General features: G+C 40.6%; 4 protein-coding genes across 6 annotated transcripts in view; all 4 read left to right on the top strand.

Annotated features, from left to right (window-relative positions):
* The window catches only part of thsd7ba (thrombospondin, type I, domain containing 7Ba), a 254,772-nt gene extending 243,781 nt beyond the window's left edge, over positions 1-10,991 (top strand). Inside the window, exons 25-29 of the mRNA XM_079563517.1 lie at positions 1,058-1,153; positions 3,345-3,427; positions 6,722-6,917; positions 7,761-7,848; positions 9,213-10,991. Of these exons, the coding sequence (XP_079419643.1) occupies positions 1,058-1,153; positions 3,345-3,427; positions 6,722-6,917; positions 7,761-7,848; positions 9,213-9,294 (545 nt within the window). The 3' untranslated portion in view covers positions 9,295-10,991. The remainder of the gene's footprint in view (positions 1-1,057; positions 1,154-3,344; positions 3,428-6,721; positions 6,918-7,760; positions 7,849-9,212) is intronic.
* LOC306968168 (histamine N-methyltransferase A-like) overlaps positions 1-21,868 on the top strand; it is a 208,948-nt gene that overhangs the window by 170,115 nt on the left and 16,965 nt on the right. The gene's annotated exons all lie outside the window — the stretch shown is intronic.
* On the top strand, positions 12,119-18,052 carry LOC306968166 (histamine N-methyltransferase-like). Of its 2 annotated transcripts, none has more exons than XM_079563479.1 (7): positions 12,119-12,240; positions 13,771-13,916; positions 14,132-14,184; positions 15,488-15,595; positions 15,853-15,983; positions 16,146-16,239; positions 17,545-18,052. In XM_079563479.1, exons 2-7 carry the CDS (start codon positions 13,780-13,782, stop codon positions 17,904-17,906), a joined length of 885 nt encoding a protein of 294 aa, XP_079419605.1. In that variant the 5' UTR covers positions 12,119-12,240; positions 13,771-13,779; the 3' UTR covers positions 17,907-18,052. The 2 variants fall into 2 exon arrangements, with proteins under 2 accessions (XP_079419605.1, XP_079419606.1); XM_079563480.1 differs by having other exon boundaries at positions 12,165-12,244.
* LOC306968313 (histamine N-methyltransferase-like) lies at positions 19,021-21,862 on the top strand (the record flags this gene model as incomplete). The annotated part of the gene is made up of 6 exons (XM_079563655.1): positions 19,021-19,157; positions 19,349-19,401; positions 20,482-20,589; positions 20,770-20,900; positions 21,062-21,155; positions 21,412-21,862. The coding sequence occupies 6 exons, from the start codon at positions 19,021-19,023 to the stop codon at positions 21,771-21,773; spliced, it is 885 nt and encodes a 294-aa protein (XP_079419781.1). The 3' UTR covers positions 21,774-21,862.

Consider the following 21,868-nt stretch of genomic DNA (forward strand, 5'->3'; position numbering starts at 1 on the left):
TTATTGGGTGGGTTGTGCTCTAGGCCATATGCATTATTTCGGACTTTCTATTTTTCCATTCAGTATTGTAACAAGTAGCATTATAATTGCTTGGATATTATCAGTGAACTTCTGCAGCACGGTGGCCTGAGGTTTTGTCTACAAAGAGTCTACACATACAGTAAAATAGGTTGGTCAGTACTTGTAAAAGCTAGAATTTAGTAGGACCTCACAGTTTACCCAAACTTTGTTTTTTTCTGCAGTTTTTTATCACTATGGATTTATGTGAGCAGTATACATTCATATGTTCAAAAGGAGTGGGCTGAAGCAGGAAGCTTATGGTTGCATACTCCCAGAAGAAGACATTAAATAGAACGTTGAACTCTACTCCACATTTTTAAAGTCCACCTATCCTCTTAGGACTGTTTCAGAGCAGTTCTTCCCTGAAAAGGTCTGTTCATTACGTTTAAAAACACAGTTTTGTTCACTGGCTTTTAACCCGGCATAGGGATTGTGTGGTCCTCCTGACTGTCTTTCATTATTTTTTTCATGTTTATTGTGTTTTATTAGTTTATTCATTATTTTTTGATAGTTGCATTTGCTTGTATTATTATTTTTTGTAGTCAGTGCTAATTTGTATTCAGTGCTTTGGGAACTTTGCTACGGCAGATTTGCTAGCATGCCGTTAACTAGAAATAAAATGTGTGTTCTTTTTGTTTCTCATTGCTACTGCAGCCTGTAGATGTCACTCCAAATTCACTGTCTTTACCATGTGAACTATTATTTTAAGTAGTAAAATGTAAAATATCAAGGCTGAGGTGAGCAAAAGAATGTTTATTAAAAAAATCAAAACCATGAGGCCCATTATTGTGCCTTTCCTTCACATCCTGCATTTTCAATTTGTAAAAATATCCCTGACGTCCCTTGGCCACAGTGACACAGTGTCTTCTTGTCTTGTAAGTCGGAGTAGTAGGACATGAGTGGTTAATGTCCGGGGAGGCTTGTCGACAGCGGGATGGATCTCTTGCCCAAACTGCTAATGAGAACGCTCGGGCTCTCTGCTCCTCTGCTTCTGCAGGAGGGAAGTGCCACAGTTACCAGTGGAGAGCCGGAGTGTGGAACAACAACGAGAGGGCGGTGTGGTGTCAGCGCTCAGATGGTGTCAATGTCACAGGTGAGCGGCTGCACTCGTCTTCGCCCGGCCACTCGAGGAGGACCCGAGCACATACACACTGGGTTCAAACTCCTTTTGAACCTTTACAAGAAACAAGTTCACAACTTATTACATTTTTTTTAGATGTGAAAAATCTACACATCCTAGAATCTCTATGATGAATTAAAACAGATTTTTTTAATGTTTTTGAAAAATATGGAGATGTGAAGACTGTTCAGACCTTGTATGATATGAGAGCATTTCTCTCAATTATGGCTGTGCTGCTTCGAATCTTCACAGGAGTCCTGCTGGTAAAATCCATTATTTTGTTATGATTTGGACTCATGACCAATTATGATGGAATCTTTCTTTTTTTGGACTTTCTGTGTGGAGTTTACATGTTCTCCCTTTGTTTGCCTAGATTTTCCTCCCCTACCACTTAAAACATATACAAAAGGCTGGGATGAATGATGAATGTGCGTGAATGGAATGGTGGTGGTCAGAGGAACTTGTTGGTCCAGATGTGTGCAGTCACACTTCTGTCAGTCCCCCAGGGGAAAGTGTAGCTACTGTATATACTGTACGGACCATGAAAATAGTGGTGCATGGATAAGCTTCCATTCTAGCCTGGCCTTAGCCATCCGTAAACTCAGGTCAATTATGATTTCCCTACATGTACGTCTGGGTCTGATCTCAGTGGCCGCGTTACATCGGTTGAATTTCAGGCGACGTCAAGCATTCACGCCGCATTTGCTGGTTGTAGTTTGGCAATGGCGGCAGATACAAAAGTAATGGAAGCTCTTCAATCCGTCCTGGCTCGGCTCCCAAATTTCAAGACATTAAACTTGAAGCTTTGGAATGCGCAAGGAATGTCCCCAAGAGTTATGATAGCTTACTGCTTTACTCATTCGGGCGCTTTACATACGTCACGACCAAACGCTAGCGAAAATCCAATCCAATCGTTTCAAAGGAGTTCACCCCTCCTTGTGAAGGTCCAGACGCTTGTACGAAACGCAATGAGTACGACGTTATGGTAAAACCAGGCTAATTCCATTCTAAGAAAGTAAGAAAATATTAATTATTAGAGGGGTATGATTCTGAATATTTATTGAATTACCTGTAAGTACAGGCTGGTTCCGCACTCAAACTGTTGAAATATATCAAAGAAAAAAAGTGAAAAATTAGCAGGTGTGTAATTGATTTTTCACTTCACTGTGCCAAAACTTTACAGCTGCCTTTTTTTTTTTCATTTTCAGTTTTTGGGATGAAATTTTTTTCGTGGCACAATCTGAGAAAGCTTTCGAGCCCACACCTGAGCGCAACGACAGTAATTTACCATTTGAAGATACACCCAGAGACTTGGCTGAGATGTACAAACTCTGCTCTCAGAATAAATGTTAATGTGTGTCATTTTATTGTTGCGCCATGGCATTTTTCTTTGTTCATAGCCATTCTTATAAAAACCTGCCTTTTGCATATAAACTTGCCTACTTTCCAGACTCGGTTAGCTTCTCTGTTTTAACCCTAGCTCAATGAACTTCTCCCCCCACAGTTAAGTGAATGGCTAAAGCTGCATGGATTCTACTTTTCTCTTTTCATATCAGGTGTTTTTTTTTTACGGACAATTTCCTTGTCCTGTGGAGGTTCAGTAATTGGCCCTTTTTTGAGCACACTTTTATAAAAAAAAATCTGACCATGCTGTTACATTCTTCAAAACAATGCAGTGAAGGCGAAGGATGATTTTTGGAACAGCATTGTAGTTGAATTTACCCCTTTTGATCTAGCTATTCGCAGCGTAGTGTCAATCGATTTCCCCTCTCTCTCTTAACATAAGTAATCAATAAAGCAGACTGAGCTGGGAGGGATTCAATCCATATAAATATAATCATGCGTTTGTATTTTTTACTTGTGCACCGTGAAGCAGGCGTAGACAGGCGCTGCAAAGGTAATAGTTTTATATTGTTTTAAAGCAACAATCAAGCCGCCGTGTGATCTAATCTAAGTGCAAGCCCGGGAGGAGAAACCTTGGACATTATTCTTTGATATATTTTGTTTTGACATGCAATTTTCCGTGTTGGAATTAAAATGTCCCCAAATTGATCAGGGAGCGTGATAGGTGTAACTAGTGCCATTAATCAGGTGTGACAGTGCATTAATTTGGTAATCAAGAGCCAACAGGGGAAGAGCTAACCTACTGTGTGTCTCTGTCCAGGAGGATGTTATCAACAGAAGAGGCCCACGACCAAAAGACACTGCCATCCGGCGTGCACCAAACCGTTTTCTCACTGCACACCGGTAAGCCTCAGCAGCTGTATCAAAATCGCCGCAATCGGAATGGTCGCAATTGTCAACTTGTCAACTCAACTGCTTTTTTTTGGGAAGTTCTGAAAAAAAAAAAAAACACTTCTTATGAGCACACCACACTTTATATGAAGACTTGTGAAGTGGGGACAGGGGCTCCATTCTGACATATGAAGGTTTACCAACAAAAGGACAAGGAGTTAGAGCTGTAATGATCAGATGCCTGTGGATGTGGGTTCAGTGTCATTCACAGACTATAGTAAGTACTGCGTGGGAGTCGGGATGCAGCTGTGTCTATAGTACTACTGCCCCTTAGAGGATGTTTGGTGTAACAGCAGCCGGGGTGTGAATCGAAAAATAGAAATGCTGTGAGCAGAGAATTACACCAACAACTATACAAATGTTAAAAAATTATTATAAAATAGAATAAAATCTGATCCTCCTTACTGAAACAAATGAGTGCCTGGCTTCACACCATAGATATATACAGATCCTCAGGAAGGGGTCTCCTGGTGGTTCCTAGAGTCAGCACTGAACACGATGAGGCTGCGTTTCAGTTCTGGAACAGCCTCGGTGAGGACATGAGACAGGTTTCAACTCTGACTATGTTTAAGTCAGGCAGAAAACATGGTTATTTACTGCTGCCTATGGCAATTTATTGTATTTCAACCAATTTTAATATATAACATTTTAATAAATACATATTTGTATTTTTATAGATTGTAGCGATTGATTTGTTATATTGCTTTTTATAGTGTTTTTATTGTGTTTGTGTGTTTTTCAGTATTGCTGTGAGGCACATTGAGTTGCCTTTTGCATGAAATGTGGTATATACATGAAATTGCCTTGCCTTACAAATGCTAACCGGTGTTCCTTTCAGCCCCATTCATTGTAATGATCCCGTGTGGCCTGTGAAATTAACATGGCAGCTCAGCCGCCTCCTACAAAGTCTGGGAGCCGCGCCCTCGCAGGGCGGGTTGACTGGCTACGAGCCTCAACAGTGCTCCAGTGCCTGTCAATTATAGATTTAGGCTTCCGCTTTTTAGTGCTGATGTTGTCACATGGGTCACAGTGATTTTTAGAAAAAGAAAAGGTCTTTGGAGCCAAGGCCCAAACCTACATAAGAATCCTGTTTACCGAGTGTCTTTTGATGTTGTCCCTGGCCACCAGGGGGTGGTATTACAACAATGTCAGCTCCTCGCCATGAGGACCAAAGAGAAGAGTTTTCCTCGCCCATCGCATCACACCAACATTTCTCTGTTTGACAAGTGAAAAAGAGCTGCAAGGTTTATCCCATATTAATAGAAATCATGATTTGAATAGTCAGAATTAGCAAATCAATAACCTGCAAAATGATTCAAAATGATCAAAATGTAGGTGTTGCAATATATTTGTGGCAAACGACAAAATATCCTGTCTCCTTACCTTACCATTCTGACCTCCCTTTTCAGTATTTCAGCCTAATTCAGCCTTCTGTGTGAGTACTGTCCATTGTGCACCCTATCATTGCCTTATTTTTAATTTCAAATGCTAGTCAAAAAAATCACAGCCTTCCAAAAGCCCCACAGAATCTGTAATAGGTATAGTAGATATCTGCAGGTACAGTAGATATCTCTAGATATCTTTGATGTAAGCCATAAAGATGTCATGAAGATTCTTATACATATTTGCTTAATGGCATCTCTGCTGCACCACCATAATAAGGCTATAAATCCCTTCATGAGTTGTTTAATCACGCCGGATGCTTTGATGATTGGCAGCTCCTGCCTTTGTGTGTTACAATGTGTGATTTATACTTTGCCCCCATGTAGATGACAGTTGTAAAGTGGTTTTCACACCTGCACATAGGAGATATACTTAGCCATACACACTACACTCTTGCTACGCGATATTCACCTTATTCCGGAGGTTTGCGTGGGCGCCGCCATGAATTGTGCCCCCCCTTTTTCTCCTATCTGTTGACATGGGGCTTGAGAAGTCCAGATAAAACCAGTTACTACACGAAAACAAAGCCATTTTCAGGCCGCGCAGAGAAACGGTGCAGTGCTGACATGATGGTGCAAATGAACATTGGATATTTTACACTAATCAATCTACTAAACATCAGATTTGAGCAGTGAACTTTTTCCCTCGTTCTCTGCTTAATGAACGGACTTCGTGCTCGACCGGAAGTGTCAGGACAACGCAAAGAAAAAGAGGCAAAGTTGGCAGGGCGGAATAAGGTGAATAGTGTACTAGTGTCTGTCTGATGCACAGATATGGAGAGGAGGATCTGTCACATGATGTTTTTTCTTTTACCCAAATCAACTTGCAAAAAGAGTGCACATTGATTGGCAGGGGAACGCGAGGGAGGGGGAAAGAATCTTTTTTCTATAGGCAATTTTGAATTTTTTTTGATTGATTGACTCCATGCGGTGGTGGTAAGCTTCACGTAGCCACAGTTGCCATTGTGCCCACGGACTCTGACCACCTCCAACCTCACACATGCACCACACACAGACGCAATCTTGTACTTCTATCTTAGTGAGGACACTCATAGACATAATGTATTATCCAGACCATAACCTTAATCCTAACCCTAATCTAAACCCAATTCTAACCCTAACCCTAAAACCACATCTTGACCCTCAAACAGTCCTTCAAGTGAGGACCACCCAAAATGTCCTCACTTGACAAAAATCTCCTCACTCTGTTGGTTAAAAACTTAAACTGGTCCTCACAATGTCGTAAGTACAAGAACACACACACACAGACCAGTATTCCCTCACAATCTCCCATCCAGGTAGCAGTCCCACCCCTGCTTAGCTTCAACAAGAAAACAATGACAAGAAAAAACAATATTGTGAATGCAATGCATATACTTCAAGCATTGTGAGGTTGATATTATGTGGATAAAAGATGCTTTGTAGTCTATTTAGAAAACTAACTGTGGATTCACACTAAACTTTTGAAGGTGCTCTAGATAAAAGAGAGGTCAAACAAACATCACTCCAAATGCCAGCGTCTGCCGTACAGTAAAAGGCACTTCTATTTTCTTTCAAAACAGCTTCAATATTTTGTGTATCTCTGTTTTCCTCTCTATATTTGTTCGGTTCACATAAGTCAACCCCCTCCAGAACTAGACTGTGAGAGCGTAGCCTGGAGCAGGGAACAGCTCTCCCTGTGCTGCTGACTGTTCAGTTGGACCCTCTTCACAGCAATAGGAAATCAATAATTGGCTCTTTTTCTGCTCTAAGACATCTCCCTGTGTCTTTCTTTCCTCTGCCCGCCTCCCTTCCCTTCGCGCAGAGCGGCGTGTGTGGGTGTGAGAGAGGCTACACAGAAGTCATGACCACACACGGTTTCCTCGACTACTGCACCAGGACGCCCGGGGTGGACAGCTATAAGAAGGCGGACGTGAAGACAAATTCGGGGAGATTTAAACCAGGTCCAACCCAGACACGGGACCTGTTCACCGAGTGGACGCTGCGACCTGTGGGGCCAGGTACTGGAATGGAAATCACCTGCTTGGCTCATACATGAGAGCCATTTGCAGCCTCGAACCTGACTTTGAGTAGGCATTCACAGAGTAGCCATGAAATTCAAAATAGCTCTAGGTCCAGCGATGTTTTAAATGCAAAGAAACAGTTTTTTTGAAAAATACTTAATCTGATCTAGTGCAAAATCAATATTATAAAGTCATCAGTGTCCTCAAATGGCATCACTCTGGAATAAGTGATTGGTGAGTGAGTTGCAGCTCCTCTCTTTTTGACGATATAAAAATCATTCCTTCACCATCTTCACCTTTTAATCCATCATGCTGTTTCTCTGAGCTGCAAATGCTACTGTTCCTTTTCGCCACCAACTCCAGAAAATTGTGACTAATCTGGAAGTATTCCTGCCAGCTGCATTGAACACAGTATTGGGGCAACCTGTCGGAGTAGTGGGCGGCCTCAGCAACGCAGCAAAAGCGCATTGCTGCCCTCTAGTGGCAAATGAAGTCATTGTGAAGAGACCTAGTGGAGAAATGTTAAAGACAGTGAATACAGTGTTTCAGAGGTGACTATGTTTGTTTTAGAAAGGCAATGAAAACAATACACCCTATTTAAACGGTACATAAAAACAAGTAATATTAGTTGTGTCTTAATGTTTTTAAGAATAGCGAGTTCATGTTTCTGATAATGTTTATAATGAATCCAACATAAAACAATATGATTTTATTTTTCTTACCCTAGTGTTGCTGGCCAGTGAAATCCATGACCTGTTTAAATATAGTATGATCCTCATATGGTTTTGAGTTTAGTGAGCTTACACCGACTAATGTAAACCTCTCCTGTTCCTTGTACAGATGGCAGAGTGAAGATGTGGGTTTATGCTGTGATTGCTGTTGGATTTATTCTAATACTCTTCATCATAACACTGTCCTTCCTGCTCTGGTAAGTGTTACATACCAACCAGGGAAACAAAATTATTACCATTAAAAAAGTCTTCACATTACTTCGTGGAATCTGAATAATGTTTTATTGTGAGACGTTTGGTGGCGCAGCAGGTTGGCTGCACATTTGCCTCATGACAAGAAGGTCCTGGGTTCTATTCCTGAATTTACATGATCTGGTAAATGGCCATGTACCTTATTCTGTTTGAAATAAAAAAAAAAGAGGTAGTGCCATAGAGTAATAAATGAATGGACTAATTATGGCATCATTCTTCCACATGTCCTCAGGAATAGGCTTGTCATTCTGGCCTCCATGTGTTTGTCATGTGCGCAACAATGTGCCTTTTTTTTTCTTTTACTCTTTTTATGTTTAAATTTAAATTTCGCTCCTCCTGGAACCGCCACCTCAATGTGGTTGAAGGGTTTGACCTGAATGATCCTGGGAGCTCTGTTGTCGGGGGGTTTGTGCCCCTGGTCGGGTCTCCCATGGCGAACAGGTCCTAGGTAACGGTTCAGACAAAGAGCGGTTCAGAAGCCCCTTATGAGAGACCAACAGGCCCAGTTAGAACCAAGTGGCCGTCCTTCCGTGGACCCACCACTTGCAGGAGGAGCCATAAGTGGCTGGTGCAATGTGATTAGAGCAGCTCCAACAGCTGCCCCCACGACCCGGCAACGGAAAAGTAGAAGAAAATGGATGGATGGATGTTTAGATTTAATTGTGGATATCATTATATCGATATTAGAGATATCAAAAACTTTGCAAAACGAATATGGATATCTCAATTCAGTTTATGATTAGTCAAGACTAAAATTACAGATTTTTGTGTTGTTATTTTTCAGTTATGGATACCCATAACTGAATTACGACTAGTAATAAATCTGGTTCTAAATATCGACAAATACATTTTGACAAGACATGTCTATTTCAAACTCAACTTTATTTAAGATATCTTAAAAAAGTAAAGTGGAGGTTGCGGACAGTTGTCACCACAATAAACAAGTTTCGTTGGCTCTTGTCTTTGTTTCTTTGTTTCACGCATGGGTGGATCAATCTTTCACCTAAAACTGCTGCCACGTTTGGACCATACAACAGTATATACAAAGAATGAATAAGAAAACAAAAAAAGCAAAAAGCACCACATGGATAAGCAATTACAATAGGAACCAGGCAGGTGCATGATTTCTGAAATTATGATATGTAAGTGCACACATTAGAGTTAAATAGTGTTACTCCTATGCCCTTTATGTTGTTACATAAATATTTCCACTGGTTACACATTTACAAGTACCATATATTTCTCTATTGTTGCATGTAATAATCAAAATCTGTTTTAATAATATATATATATTTTTTTCTGTTTCCAGCAAACCATCACAATCCTCAAAGACAGCCTCTGCTCCTCAGAAACCCTTGAGTTTGGCCTATGATGGAGACATGGACATGTGATGTGTGTTCTCAGAAGATTGTTGTCGTTTTTTGGGTACTATAGCGCCCCCTTGAGGACACCTTGCTGTGCTGGATTGAGGAATTGTTTTGCAGAATTTTATCTGCAGCTACTTTTCTCTGGTGCAGATTGAACGCTAAACTCTGCTTTGGACCTGTAGTATTTTATATTGTGAGTTGCTGCAACATCGAAACTAATTGGATCTAAAAGGTCAAAGCAGCCCTTGACGTGGATCTTCAAGCAAGATCTATCGGCTGTTTCACTGAACTCCTGCGGAACAGACAAGCTGTGGACATGAGCTGACTGTCTTGTCAGTGGTGGACATTTTACAAAGTGAATGTGAACAGCCTTTCTTGAATGATGCCATATGCACTACATTAGTGCTGATCCTCTTTTCTCTCCAATGACTTTTGTAATGTTTTAATTGTAATTTATTGTAACCTGTTGCTGTCAGATTGTGTTTGGTTGACATTGATGATGCCATAGTCTGGAGACTGAATTTGCCTTGAGTTAAACATATTGTAAAACAATGCAACTGTAATGTATCCACAGCCTAAGCTTGAGCTCATCTAAAGGTGTGGCACACAACACAATACAATTTGAGGGAAAATGTAACGTAAATTAACATTTATTAGTTGACAAAAACACCAGCATCATGCTGTTATCTCCACTTACCATTTAAAATGTTAAGCTAATGGAATTACATACAGTATTTGACCTCCCAAGTGGCTCCACTGAGTTACATTGAGCATTGTTTAAAAGCCGCTATGATAAAAATAGGATTCACTGCTATTTCACTGATCAGTGGTTTTCAAAATGTAGCATGGGTACCATTAGTGAAACGCAGAATTTCAGGTGGTCATTTACTAGTTTTGTTGTGGAGGATCTAGGTCAGTCCTTTTATTCTGTTTAAGGAATGGTACTTACACTAAAGGTTTCTTGTACAATTTTGAAAACCACTGATCTAAAATTATTTAAAATCCCAACATGAACCAACTGCTTTGTGGCAATTGTTTCTTCTTTCAATTCCACAGATAGGGCTGAAAGCACAATGACAGCAAATACCAAATATCATATCAAGGATATAAAACTAGATTTTTAAATTTTATGGTTATTTATTTATCATGTATTTTTTGTGTGACTGCTATAATGACATTTGTGTTGCCTGAATTTCATGCAGAAATACGCCATTGACCGTGCCATTAGTCTATGACCCAGCGACACCATTCCTGCAGATCGTATTGCAGATGTGATTTTGATGTCTGTCTCCATAAACAAAAGGTGTTTCATTGTCTGACCACATTTGAATGTATTTTTTTTTTTTTATCACTAAATCAACATTCACAGTATCTGTACAAAATTGTGTCATGCCATAACAACGGTATGCTGTCGGCTCCTTGTATGTAGGCATGCTTGATCAAGTTTTGACAGAACGCGCCCATAAGTGACCTTGCAGTTTTTTCTTTATTTATTTTTTATTACAAATCTTGTCTGTTTTGAGGAGTGGTGATATTGGGGACAAAATTGCAACCCTTGACCAGTCCGAGTCCCAAGTGTTAAATCTGGGCTTCTATTGGAGCAGATCCTGTTAAGTCCAGCAGTGTGTTCACTCATTGTTTACAGACCCATGCGTTATTATTGTGTGTACTTGGACAACTGGACCAATGCAAATGAATAGTTGGATGCTGTGGAAATAAAACATTGCATATATTTCAGGCGTTGCATGTTTCCTTGAGGCATTAATAGCACTTATTGACACTACCTATTATACTTACTTACCATCATCATATAATTGTGTTGTGCTATTAATGGGCACAGATGGATATGTACAATAACGCATTAGTTGTTGCCCTTTTCTTGAAAGACTCAGTGGAGGAGCAAACAGAGTTAACAGTTCGATCCCATTTGATCAGCGAATAATGCTGTTGTGTTCTTGGGCAAGACACTTCTACTACATTGCTTCCGGTCTCTATGCTTGTGTTTCAATGACTTGAGAGAGTTGGTGAGCATAAATCCAAGGACAACAAACATAGGCTTACCAAAAGTACTTTGTGTAAAGTAGGCGTATCTTTTGCTCAAATTAAATGCTGTCCTCGTCAAATAAAATTTTTGAAGAACGTCAGGATCACATCCGGTAAGAAAGTCCATTTTGAGTCTTAATGTCTGTGTGTTACTGTCTCTTTTTGGATACAATTTGGTCATTTCAACTTCCAGGTCCACAATCTCGGAGGCAAAGCCCATGACTAGTCTAGGTCATGATTTGAGAGATAAGATCCTGTCAGATTTTCAACCTGATTTCAGTCAGGGCGCTGCAGGTCGTGTGGGTAGCATAAAATCAAATCTTAAGTCTCATCTACTTCATTTATTTAAGACTGTCACTTCTGTTTGAAAGGAGGGTGGCTATAAATGGTTGTGTCTTATCTGATCTGAAGCAGTAGCCTATGAGAGCCTGTAAGTCATATCAGTAGGCTATATCAGGAATGATTCGTGGCCTTTTTGGACATGTTCACCGAGGCTTCATGAACAAATGTGATATATAGGTTTGTTGATAAGTGTGTATGTAGGCTTTTTTATCGTTATTGACAATGGGCCCACTGTTGTCTTGGTAATAGCCTACCATAAAAGATGATCTTGATAGCCTTGTGTGTAGTTTCTATTAAGTTGCACAATAAGGCTTACTTGTTTATTGTTTTATTGATATTTTGGGGATTGTTTGATCGTGGTGTTGACCAGATTTCCCAAATTTGAGAATGTTGAATGTATCAGTCATCGCATTGCCCTTAGTTGTGCAAATTTCGGGTAAGCTCGGCTAGTTTTACAACAACACCTTTGATCTCATTGAACTTGGGAGAAAAGCCGTGGCAGCGAAGGGAGGGTTCACTCGAGTCTGCGCTGCTCCATTTCCCCGACGTAGCTTACGCAAGCGCAGCAACCGCACGTACTGCACAGTAAGTGAAAATATGGCGTTTTCTGCTCCACCTGGCACTTGCATTTTACACTATATCTGTCCATGCGAGCGACAGCAGCAGCTGGACGTGGAGACAGGACAGCTACAGGCGAACAAACACGATGCTTTGTGTGCGCTTCTCCGTCGTCCTCTCTTCCCTCACGCCTGACGAGCGATCCGACAGACGTGGAGATCGCATCGTATGACAGGAAAAGTCTATCGTGCGATAGAAAAGTACGCTCTCTACTCTGATGGGAACAGTCTGTGGGCTATTTAGTATAGTACCGATGTGGAAGAGGAAGACTCGCTTCCGGAGCGTAGCGCTGCATTGCTTTGACTTCGCTATGTCGTCACATGTTTCCTATGAAGACGCGAAATTGCATATTACTCCCAAATAAAGTAGGCTATAAATGATAGACTTATTCGTTCCTGGACATGGTTTGCATTGGGATGCCAATATTTCAATCAGGACGACACATTGTCCTTATCTTTCACACGTTATTTTTGGCAGATATAGTTTGGAGCTTTTTGATTCACATTCGCTGAGATCTTCTAATTTTCAGGTTACAATTGTGCCATAAGCCAGTAGGTTTGCATAGTTTGCACGCTTGATGCGACGTTTTACTCAAAAACGGTCAGAAATAGTTTGTGTTTATTTGCGCTTTTCCATGACTTAGGCTAAAAAATATATATTGACAGAGCAGAGGAGTCATGCTGCACCTGTTTGGTCCCTGTGGGCAGCGGAGAGGCTGCACAGGGAGAGTGAGTTTAAAATGAAGGCACATGTTTTCAAGTAAACAACTTGTTTGAAGGCATAGGCTGTCTTTCTTCATATTCCCAATCTCAAATCATTAAATTGGCCTTTCTAAAGTACAGTAACATCCGGGAACTTTTCCTGAGCCACGCTCCCTTTTGGGGGAAATCAGAAGTTAAAAAATGGCATTGGTGTGTATGTGGGAGCAGGGATAATTTCTCATCATATAATATTCCAAACCAGTCATCACAACCACAGTAAAATGGCCATTCTTGATTACGGACTCATCATGTCACTGATTGGAAGATTTTTTATTTTTTGTGGAAAATTATATGAGCGAGTTTATCGATGCTACCATCTGTCAGGCTTCACTTTGTGGCCGTGTATTATGCACCTCGTGATATCTTTAATCTGTGAATATTCAGACATGCTCAGCGTTAGGCCTAATGAATGATTATCTGGGTTTAAAACACACAAAGTTACACAAGCACATTCAATTAATAGATAAAACAAAAATGTTTATTCGTATGTAAATTAAAAGACAATATTTCCCCATGCATTTCAATGACCGAGAGTTCTGATGTGACGTAGACATTGCTCCCATCGATGTATGGATATTTATTTATACTCAAATCATATGAGGCCTTCCTTGCTTTTTGATAATTTGACTTCTCCACACTTACTTAATCATACTTATCTCATATTGATACTTGAAACATATTGAACTTTGGATCTGGAACATAATATTATAATGCGTGTAAATCTTCTTGTTGTCAGGCTCGCACCATGGCTTCTCCGCTCAAGTCCCTGGTTTGTGACGATGACAGATACCAAAAATGCTTTAAACTGTTCCTTGAGCGCTCCTCTGAACATCAGTGTATGAGGGACTTCATCCACAATACCCTGCCCGACATACTGGCCAGGTAAGACACTGCACTGGTGGAAAGCATGGCAAGCAAGCACTCATTCAACAGGCAAATATTCAAGGGGAAAAGTTCATATTAATAATTGTTATAATACACATTCTTTAGTGCTTTTCAAAGCACTCAAAGACTCCATCATGTCTCTCCTTCAGAACATGTCATACAGTCCAATTTGAATTTTACTGAAAAGACCTGTAATTACTGTCTCCTCTTAGTGTTGGCAGCGGAAAATCACTGCTAAATGTCATTGGAGTTGGAAGTGGAGAAGGTAAGAATGCTTAAAGCACTTTGTCTCATTAACTTCAATAACATAGCTTTATACCAGACAGAACTATGTTTTTAAGTCCTCTGCAGCAAACAGCTAAGGTGAGCAGCACATATTGTGTAATAATGTTATTCATGTATACAGTGGGAGGAAAAAGTAAGTACTCTGTCTAAATTTGTCATAAAATATGGTCTGATCTTTATTAAAATCACAAGCATGATTAAACAATGTCTGCTTAAACTAAGATAAGATATTTTGCAGAAAAACCTGAGACATTCACAACAGCATGTGAATGACTGAGTACACCCCTGTATTAAATAGCTGGCTTTTTGCAACAATAGCTGCTTTTCTGTAGTTGCAGATTAGCCACTCACAACAATCAGAATGAATCTTTGACCATTCCTCTTTACAAAACTATGGAGTTCAGTGAGATTCAGGTGGTGTACTCACTTGTTCCTCCCTGTCCTATGAATGTTTACATGTTATGTCCAAAAAAAAGATGATAAAATGTAAAGGTTTGTGTGGTATTGGTTCAAACAGACACTGTTTCATCATGCTTGTGATTTTAATAAAGATCAGACCACATTTTATGACCAATTTAGGCACAAATGTGAGAAATTCCAAACAGTGTACTCACTTTTTCCTCCCACTATATGTCCATTTTCTGTATTAATCTCTACCTTCAGCTGTAGTATGTGTCCTATGCGTAACTATGTTTAATCTGACCCCACGGTCTGTCATCAATCATAGTTGGAATAGCGCATCAATTCCTTCTTGAACGATCAACCTCTCATCCGAGAGCTGTTATCCTTCAGTTTAGTCAAAGTCAAATCTGTAAATGACCCTCTCACAACACATAGATGTTACACAGTCTCTAATGGACTATAAAACCATCAAAAACACTTAAAAATCTGATCTGAGAGATTCAGCTGCTGTCCACATCAAAATCTTGTTATAAATTAATTTTGTTCAGCGTCAACTTGAGAAAAACCAACAACAAAATGACAGCTGTGAATGTCTCAATGGTGGAATTTCAGCCACTAATGGAAAGGTTGGAAGTTCAGTCCCAGCTTTACCCACCTTGTCCCCGATGTCTTTAAATTTACGCTCCATTACCATGGTTTCCTCCTAGCATGTAAACTAATAATGATGATAGTATACATTTATGCTATAAATGTAACACAGCAACACATTTTCTTTGAGAGTGGCGACTGCTTCAGTCCTCAGTCCATCTGTCTTATAAGGAGCCTGGTTTGTATCAAGTCAGTGATCTATACTGTGCAATAATAGCTGTGTTATGATGTAGGTCTTGTTGACCTGGAGATGCTTTCTCAGCTGTGTCAGAAGCACCCAGGGGTGCTAGTGGATAACGAGGTGGTGGAGCCCAGCAGCCAGCAGCTCTATAAATACAAAGGTATAAGCCTATTTAATGACACGCATCACAGTACATCTGATTTCTGTGGTTAGTGTTTGTACATTCAGGACATGTCATTGAGAGATGTAGCAAATAAACTGTACGCTTATTTGGAGTCAGTCAAAGTTACTTATATGTTATTTATGACCATTTTAGTTTACATCATGCATCTGTTTTTTTGGGGGTTTTGGTTTTGGTTTGTTTGATTCAAAATGTGCAACAAATGTAATCCTCGACTGTCTGTCTGTGTGGTGCAGTGATGGTCGGCCAGAAACCAGATTTAGAGCACATCACGTTCACCTGGAACAAAATGACAGCCTCGGAGTTTGAAGAGCATTGGAGACAGAAGAATATCACCAAGAAGGCCGACTTCATTCACATGCTGCAGGTCTGTGTGCTTTTCTCACACATGCGGGTCACAGTTAGTAGACAAAGCAGTCAATGACTGAAATCTCATTCATCATTTGTATGATAGACATCCATCACACATTCACACATAATTAAATGAATGAATCTAGTCTCCAGCTCATTATCTGTGTGGAATCCACAGATGCTGTACTATGTCAAGGACCCGGGAGCCACCATCAGTTTCTTTCAGAGCCTCCTCGACAAGAATGGAAAACTTCTGATTATTTTGGTGTCTGGTGAGTGGATACAGTAATCATGCCATGTATTCTTACAAATTGTTTTCAGTAAGCATTTAGGCTCTCAGTCGTACAGAAGTTGTCCATCTTCAATGAAGGTTCTTAAGTCATCTTCTGTACTCTGTACTAGGAGCCACTGGCATCAGCGAACCACCTCCATATTTCATAGTAGGTATGGTCCGCTGATGACACTAGCTCCAGCAGAAGAAAGTGAAGGTCCCGTTAGTGGCCATCTCAGTCTCCTGACCTCAATACCATTGAACACCGTGATGAGAGCTCGAACGTGTTCATGCAAAACAGCCCATGAATTTACAGAAACTGGAGGCTTTTTGTCAAGGAGAGTGGGAAAGAACCTCATCCACAACTACCACAAAAGACTCCAAGCTGTCATTGATGTTAAAGGGGGCAATTCACAGTATTAAGAACTGGGCCATGTGAACTTTTGATCAGGGTCATTTTGGTGCTTTAATTTTTCATTATGATTTATTTACCGTAACCAGCTTCACACAACCACTAACTATGAGTGAAAAAAATACTTTTTGTGTTATCTTTCATATTCTTTGAAAAATAGTCAAAAAGTAAAAAATTCTGCAAGGGTATAGACTCTTTTGAGCCCAACTGTATATATGTGTATACATATAGGCTTTTACGCAGTATCTTTGGCTTTCCTACAACTGCACTTTTCTGGACTGAGATGTCTGATGTATTTCCTGAGATCTGTGTTTGGGGGTCACCGCCCCAAACGACCACCGGTACTCAAAAACATAGAGTACCGGCACCTATTTTGGGCCACTTAAAGCACTGGTTAGGACTTAGAACTACAAAGACTCATAAGTCTTTGTAGTTTTGAGAGCGGAGTGCTCTGGTTGGCTGATATGGAACGATAGCATCTTGGAGATAGATCAGAGCCATACAATTTATGGCTTTAAATGTGGGGAGCAGGATTTTAAATTTGATTCTAAACTCAACAGGAAGCCAGTGGAGAGACTTTAGCACAGGTGTGATGTGTTCTCTTTGTCCGCGTTAACAATCTTGCAGCTGCATTTTGAACTAACTGAAAACTTTTCTGGGAACCTTAAGGACACGCTGCTAGCAGGCAGTTACAGTAGCCCAGCCTTGATGAAACAAGTGCATGAATAGTGAGAGGTTGTGTATTACATCGTCCTACAAAGATACTCTCAGCTTACCAAAGCAACGGGCTAAAGAAATTATGTCTTTGATTATGATTTTTGAACAAATTGTTAATAAAAACGTTTTTTTTAAAATACCTCAAATCTGTGCTGTCCTCCTCATTGCCTTTTTTAGGTGAGAGTGGCTGGGGGAAGCTGTGGGGAACCTACCGCAGCCAACTGTGCAACGAAGAAATCAGTCAGTGTGTGACCACTGCAGACATAAAGAGTCTTATGGACGCCCGTGGTGTCCCGTATCAGAGCTACGAGCTGCAGTCTCACATGGACATCACCGAGTGTTTCACTGAAGGAGACCAGACCGGAGAGCTGCTGCTGGACTTCCTCACAGAGGTGCTGGACTTCAGTCAGACGGCCTCCCCCGAGCTCAGACAGGGAGTTCTGCAGCTGCTGAGGGACCCCCAGTGCAGCGAGGAGAAGGGGGGCAGGGTCCTCTTCAATAACAACCTGGGAGTCATAGTCCTGGATGCACTCAGCTAAAATGGCCTTGAAGAAGTCAAGTGCTGTACTGTTGGGCTGCACAGTTAATCACAATTAAACAGATTGTTTAATGGTTGCTATTAGAACATTATTTAGGTTATCAAATTTTCACTGAAAACAGCATTTAACAAACAAACAAATGCGTAAGGATTTGTTTTGTTTTGATGATCAGAAACATTTAAGTGTGGTAAATATAAACAAATGTAAGAAATCAAGAAGGAGCTAGTACTTTTTCACAGCACTGTACATGTGAATTGATTATAATATTATAATAAAGTTAGTTTAGGCGACCATATTTTTACTCTACGGACCAAAACAATCTTTACATCTTCACAATAATTATTGAATGATTAATGATTGTTATTAATTCATATCCTACTGCTGTATAATAGTCTTGCCTTCTCTTACCTGGGAACAGTATTGTGCAACTACTGAATAAAATGAAATTGATCCCCTCTATTCATGTTTAACTCGTGTCCAAGTTGCGTGCGTGCCCTAACAGAATGTGGTTTCAGGAAGTTTCCAGAACTCATCTAATCACTAATGTATTAAGTAACAGTTTTAGATAATATATGACATTTCTACTAAAGTACTTTTTTTGTGATTAAAAAAATCGACAAAGTTTAAGACTCACTGCTAGGCTTCACTGGCCTATTACACCAGATGAATGAATGACAGGTTTTGTGGTTAGTAATGGACGAGTCGAGTCTTTCTCGGTCACAATAGGTACCATATTTGAAGCCTTACTGCAGCTGTGTTGATTTCCACCAACAATCATTGAAATTCTCAGTCCGACGCTCCTGTTAAAAGCCGTGGCAGTGAAGGGAGGGTTCACTCAAGCCTGCTCTGCTCCATTTCTCCGACGCAGCCTACGCAAGCGCAGCAGCTCACAGTACAACTTCACAGTAAGTCGTGGTTCAGCCCACACGCCAGCTTTCAATTTGGTGCCCTAGACTTTTTGATAATGGGTTGTCCTCTTTTTGTCTTTACGTTTCCACACTTACTTAATCATGCTTATCTCATATTGATACTTCTTTGAAACCTAAACAATTGAACTTTGGAGCTAAACATGATATTAAACATTGCTTGTAAACCTTCTTGTCAGGCTCGCACCATGGCTTCTCCGCTCAAGGCCCTGAATTATGCGGATGACAGATACCAAAAATCCTTTAAACTGTTTCTGGAGCGCTCCTCTGAACCACAATGCATGAGGGACTTCATCCACAACACCCTGACTGACATACTGGCCAGGTAACACACTGCACTCATTTACAAGGGGCATCGATGCGCTCATTCAAGACAAAAATCACAAATATTGTAATAATACAAAACACTTAGTGCTTTTCAAAACACTCAAAGACTCCATCACTCCATGTCTCGCCTTCAGAACAAGGCAATTTGAAGTATTTTACTGAAAAGATTTAATTATTGTCTCCTTTCAGTGTTGGCAACGGAAAGTCACAGCTAAATGTCATTGGAGTTGGAAGTGGAGACGGTAAGAATGCTTAAAGCACTTTGTCTCATTAACTTCAGTAACACAGCTTTATACGAGAAATAGCAAACAGCTATGGTGAGCAGAGCACATATTCTGTGATATTGTTATTAATGGCTTTAACAGTAAAACCATTTGCCTTTTGTCAATTGTACTGCATTAAAGGGACAATACGGAGTTTGAAAATGTTAAAAAATAAGTGTTTTCCTCCCCCTACATGTTCTAGCAATGTCCCAATGGGTAGAATGAGCTCAGACCTGTTCACCACAACTGCCTCTAAAATCCTGAACTGTCACTCAAAAAGGTGTTAATTCGGGTCCGAATTGCCGTCATGCACGAGCAAATTAATGTAACTTTACAAAAACAGAATGTCCAAAGAAAACTAACCCATCAAACTGACCTGCTCAAATGAGACATAACACCGCGCTCACACCAACAGCGGCAGAAGTGAATAGAGCGTCATTCATTCCCTATGCTGCCTGGCGACCGGTAAGAAGCCAGCGGAAATATACAGGAGAGAATGGAGGTACGATCGGCCTGAGCGGCGTGAGATGGCGGATACAATATAGAACATGAATTCCTTCTTGAACAATCCACACAGCACAGAGATGTTACAGTCTCTAATGGACTATGAAACCACCAAAATCACTCTAAAAAACTAACTCTGACCTGAGATATTCAGCAGCTGTCCACATCAGAATCTTGTTATGACTTTCTGTTCAGTATCAACTTCAGAAAAAACATGAACAAAAAGACAGCTGTGAATGTCTCAATGGTGGAACTTGCAGCCACTAATGGAAAGGTTGGAGGTTCAATCCCAGCTTTGACCATTGCATATTATCATTGGGCAAAATACTTTATACCCATGTCTTTAAATTTACGTTAACCTCCATTACCATGCTTTCCTCCAAGCATGTAAACTAATGATGATTGTATTCATATATGCAATAAATGTAACACAGCAACACATTTTCTTCGAGAGTGGCGGCTGCTTCAGTCCTCAGTCCATCTCTCTTATAAGGAGCCTGGTTTGTATCAATTCAGTGATCTATGCTGTGCAATAATAGCTGTGTTGTGATGTAGGTATTGTTGACCTGGAGATGCTCTCTCAGCTGTGTCAGAAGCACCCAGGGGTGCTAGTGGATAACGAGGTGGTGGATCCCAGCAGCCAGAGGCTCAATGACTACAAAGGTATAAGCCTAAATGACATGCTTCACAGTACATCTGATATCTGTAGTCAGTGTTTGTACATTCTGGACATGTTGCTGAGAGATGTCAGTAAAAGTTACTGATGTCTGTAATGGTATTTTTTTATTCCTTCTGATTCAAAATGTTCAACAAATATAATCCTTGACTGTCTGTGTGATGCAGCGATGGTCACCCAGAGGCCGGATTTAGAGCACATCACGTTCACCTGGAACAAAATGACAGACTCTGAGTTTGAGGAGCAGTGGAGACAGAAGAATATCACCAAGAAGGCCGACTTCATTCACATGCTGCATGTCTGTGTGCTTTTCTCACACATCTATGTCACAGTCAGTTGACGAAGCCTCATGTCAATTACTGAAATCTCATTAGAGGCTCTTTGTGGCATAGACATACATCACACATAATTAAATGAATGAATCCAGTCTCCAGCTCATTATCTGTGTGGAATCCACAGGTGCTGTACTATGTCAAGGATCCGGGAGCCACCATCAGCTTCTTTCAGAGCCTCCTCGACAAGAATGGAAAACTTTTGATTGCTTTGTCGTCTGGTGAGTGGATACAGTAATCCTGCCATACAAATTCATACAAATTTTATCTAATAAAAATGTAATATAACACTGATGAATCAGTAATAATTGTATTTGAATAATGAGCGGTTGTGTCTTCATCATCCAACAAAGATACACTCAGCTTAACAAAGCAAGGGACTTTTGTCTTTGATGATTTTTAGAAGAAAAGCATTGTTAATAAAAAAGTTAAATAAATACCTCATATCTATAATGTCCTCCTCATTGCCTTTTTTAGGTGAGAGTGGCTGGGGGAAGCTGTGGGGAAACTTCCGCAGCCAACTGCTCCACACAGAAAACCATAAATGGTTGACCACTGCAGACATCAAAAGCCTTTTGGACGCCCGAGGTGTCCCCTATCAGAGCTACGAGGTCCAGGCTCACGTGGACATCACCGAGTGTTTCACTGAAGGAGACCAGACGGGAGAGCTGCTGCTGGACTTCCTCACTAAGGTGCTGGACTTCAGTCGGACGGCCTCCCCCGAGCTCAGACAGGAAATTCTGCGGCTGCTGCGGGACCCCCAGAGCAGTGTAGAGAAGGGGGGCAGAGTCCTCTTAAAGAACCGTATTGAAGTCCTAGTCCTGGATGCACTCAGTTAAAATGGCCTTAAAGAAGTCAGGCGCTGTACTGTTGGGGTGTACAATTAATCACAATTAAACAGATTGTTTTATGGTTGCTATAAGAAAATGATTTA

This window comes from Gobius niger (genome assembly GCF_951799975.1).
Source record: "Gobius niger genome assembly, chromosome: 9".
Lineage (NCBI taxonomy): Eukaryota > Metazoa > Chordata > Actinopteri > Gobiiformes > Gobiidae > Gobius > Gobius niger.

What these genes read in the sequence shown, in the direction of transcription:
- LOC306968166 (XM_079563479.1), top strand. Translation starts at nt 13,780, where the DNA reads ATGGCTTCTCCGCTCAAGTCCCTGGTTTGTGACGATGACAGATACCAA. An exon ending in CTGCCCGACATACTGGCCAG is followed by an intron (nt 13,917 to 14,131) that starts GTAAGACACTGC and finishes GTCTCCTCTTAG; the next exon opens with TGTTGGCAGCGGAAAATCAC. An exon ending in GCAGCTCTATAAATACAAAG is followed by an intron (nt 15,596 to 15,852) that starts GTATAAGCCTAT and finishes TGTGTGGTGCAG; the next exon opens with TGATGGTCGGCCAGAAACCA.